The 2,002-nt window shown below is 45.1% G+C and overlaps 1 protein-coding gene across 1 annotated transcript; it reads left to right on the top strand.

Moving 5' to 3' along the window:
* Nucleotides 1-319: 319 nt before the first annotated feature.
* LOC135203064 (uncharacterized) lies at nucleotides 320-1,535 on the top strand. The gene is made up of 2 exons (XM_064232671.1): nucleotides 320-787; nucleotides 1,063-1,535. Exons 1-2 carry the CDS (start codon nucleotides 320-322, stop codon nucleotides 1,369-1,371), a joined length of 777 nt encoding a protein of 258 aa, XP_064088741.1. The 3' UTR covers nucleotides 1,372-1,535.
* The last annotated feature ends 467 nt before the right edge of the window (nucleotides 1,536-2,002 follow it).

Here is a 2,002-nt window from a genome sequence, read left to right as displayed (position 1 = left end):
CTGCGATCAATTCAGGACGATTTCAAGCTCTCAAACCCTCACGTGCCCATTACGGAACATATGTTGCCAGAGATGGCGTGCAAGGCCTGGGACAAGGTTTGTAATGTCACCAACATCACCAATGGGTTTCGCGCTACTGGCATCTTTCCCGTCAACCGCAACATCTTTCCAGATGATGCGTTTCTTGGGGCAGAAGTCACAGAGCAGGCCCCTCCTGATGATGATGATGATGATTTGCCACAAAACTCTTGCCGCACCCTTGACACCATGTTCATCGGAGCCTGACCAACCTCAGCCTGGACCATCTGGAATAGGTAGGATGTCACCAGCCTTCTCTGCTTCAGCGGCTAGCACTCCTGAAGCAGCACCCCAACCTCGGCGGACTCCCAACTCCAAAACCTCATCTCCTTCAAACCTTGACGTCACTCCCGAAGCTGTGCAGCCCTACCCGAAGGCTCCTCCCCGCCCTCCTGCCAGAGGGCGCAAGAAGATCCGCGCCTGCATCCTGACTGAGGATGAGGAGGCTCTTGGCCAGCTGCGGGAGAAGGAGGAGAAGAAAGCAGTCAGAGAGGAGAAGAAGCGGAGGTTGGAGGAGAAGAAGAGAGAGCAGGAGGCACGACAGGCAGCAAAGAGGAGGAGGTCTGAGGCAGTTGAGGCGAGCAGCAGTGATGAGGAGGCTGCCGACAATCCTGCACTGTGTGACGACTCATCTGAATATTCAGATGAGTTCGCAGAAGACCTTGAGCATGATGCTGCCTCCTATCCTTTCGTCCAGAAGGAGCCAGAGGTGAGGGACTTTTTTTTAATATTTCAAAATTTGTAGCCTATCCTAGCCTAGATTATGTTCATCTATTGCATAAGCAAGTCTAAAAGAAAATTTCTATTTAATTGTCAAATTTAGTAGCCTAGCTGAATGGCCTTTGATTCCCCAGTGCTTGGTTTTAAAGCCAAATTCCTTATTCATTCATTCCATATTAATTCTTTTTTTTCATTTTTTTAAAGCCAAATTCCTTATTCATTCATTCCATATTAATTCTTTTTTTTCATTTTTTTTTCCCCCAGGTGGGTGACTTTGTCCTGGTCCAGCTTGTCTTCCAGAAGAAGAGGTCTGAGGACCTTGTCCACTTTGTGGGCAAGGTCATTTCCCTGGAGACAGACGGCCGGCTGGAGTTGGACTTCTTGAGGATAAAGTCGCCCTTGCTGAAGGACACCTTCCACTTCCCAGCCATCGGGGATGTCGACAGTGTCGACCGCAGCAGGGTGTTGGGGGTCCTTACAGTCAGCACGGGGACCACCCAACGACAAGCAAAGCTCATCAAGGTCCTCCCTCCCTTGAGGGAGGACCTTGATGAGCTTTGCTCATTAGTTTAGTAATTAGTTTAGTCATTAGTTTTTATACAGTTTTTATACATATATATTTTTTTATTACATTGAGATTTTGCTACCATATTTTTTTATTAAATTGAGATTTTGCTACCAATTGTTTTATTCCACCTTTCAGTGTCATGTTCTGGATGTTCTTAGTTAAAAACAATATAAAACATTGGTGTAAGTGTGTTTTTGGTGGACCAAAACATCCGTCCGGGTTGAGACCACACCCCCGTCCGGGTCGTGAACACACGGTCTCGACCCGGACAGAGAATTCTGGATTTTAAAAACGGCTGTAAAACCAATACTATGATATCTACAGATATGAAACTCATAACATAAGATGGGGAATTAGTTAAGCTTTCTTTTAAGCACAAAATCTCTCCTGTAGCTCTATAATTTTTTTTTTTATGAATATTATTCATTTTACTGTCCGGGTCGTGAACACATCACCCTACCAATACGGAATAACTGCACATGAAATATGTGTAAAAGGAGAGAGAGCGCCAATTAGAGGAAAGATATTTCCTTACGAAATCCATTTCCGCTATTCTCCGAGGCTCCATTTATTTTCGCGCCAATTTGCATTTTTTTTTATTTCTTCATCGACTTTTTAACTCTATTTTCTCGCCGA

This window comes from Macrobrachium nipponense, chromosome 24, assembly GCF_015104395.2.
Source record: "Macrobrachium nipponense isolate FS-2020 chromosome 24, ASM1510439v2, whole genome shotgun sequence".
Lineage (NCBI taxonomy): Eukaryota > Metazoa > Arthropoda > Malacostraca > Decapoda > Palaemonidae > Macrobrachium > Macrobrachium nipponense.
The sequence above is the reverse complement of the archived record's forward strand: the minus strand, read 5'-3'. Positions and strand labels throughout refer to the sequence as shown.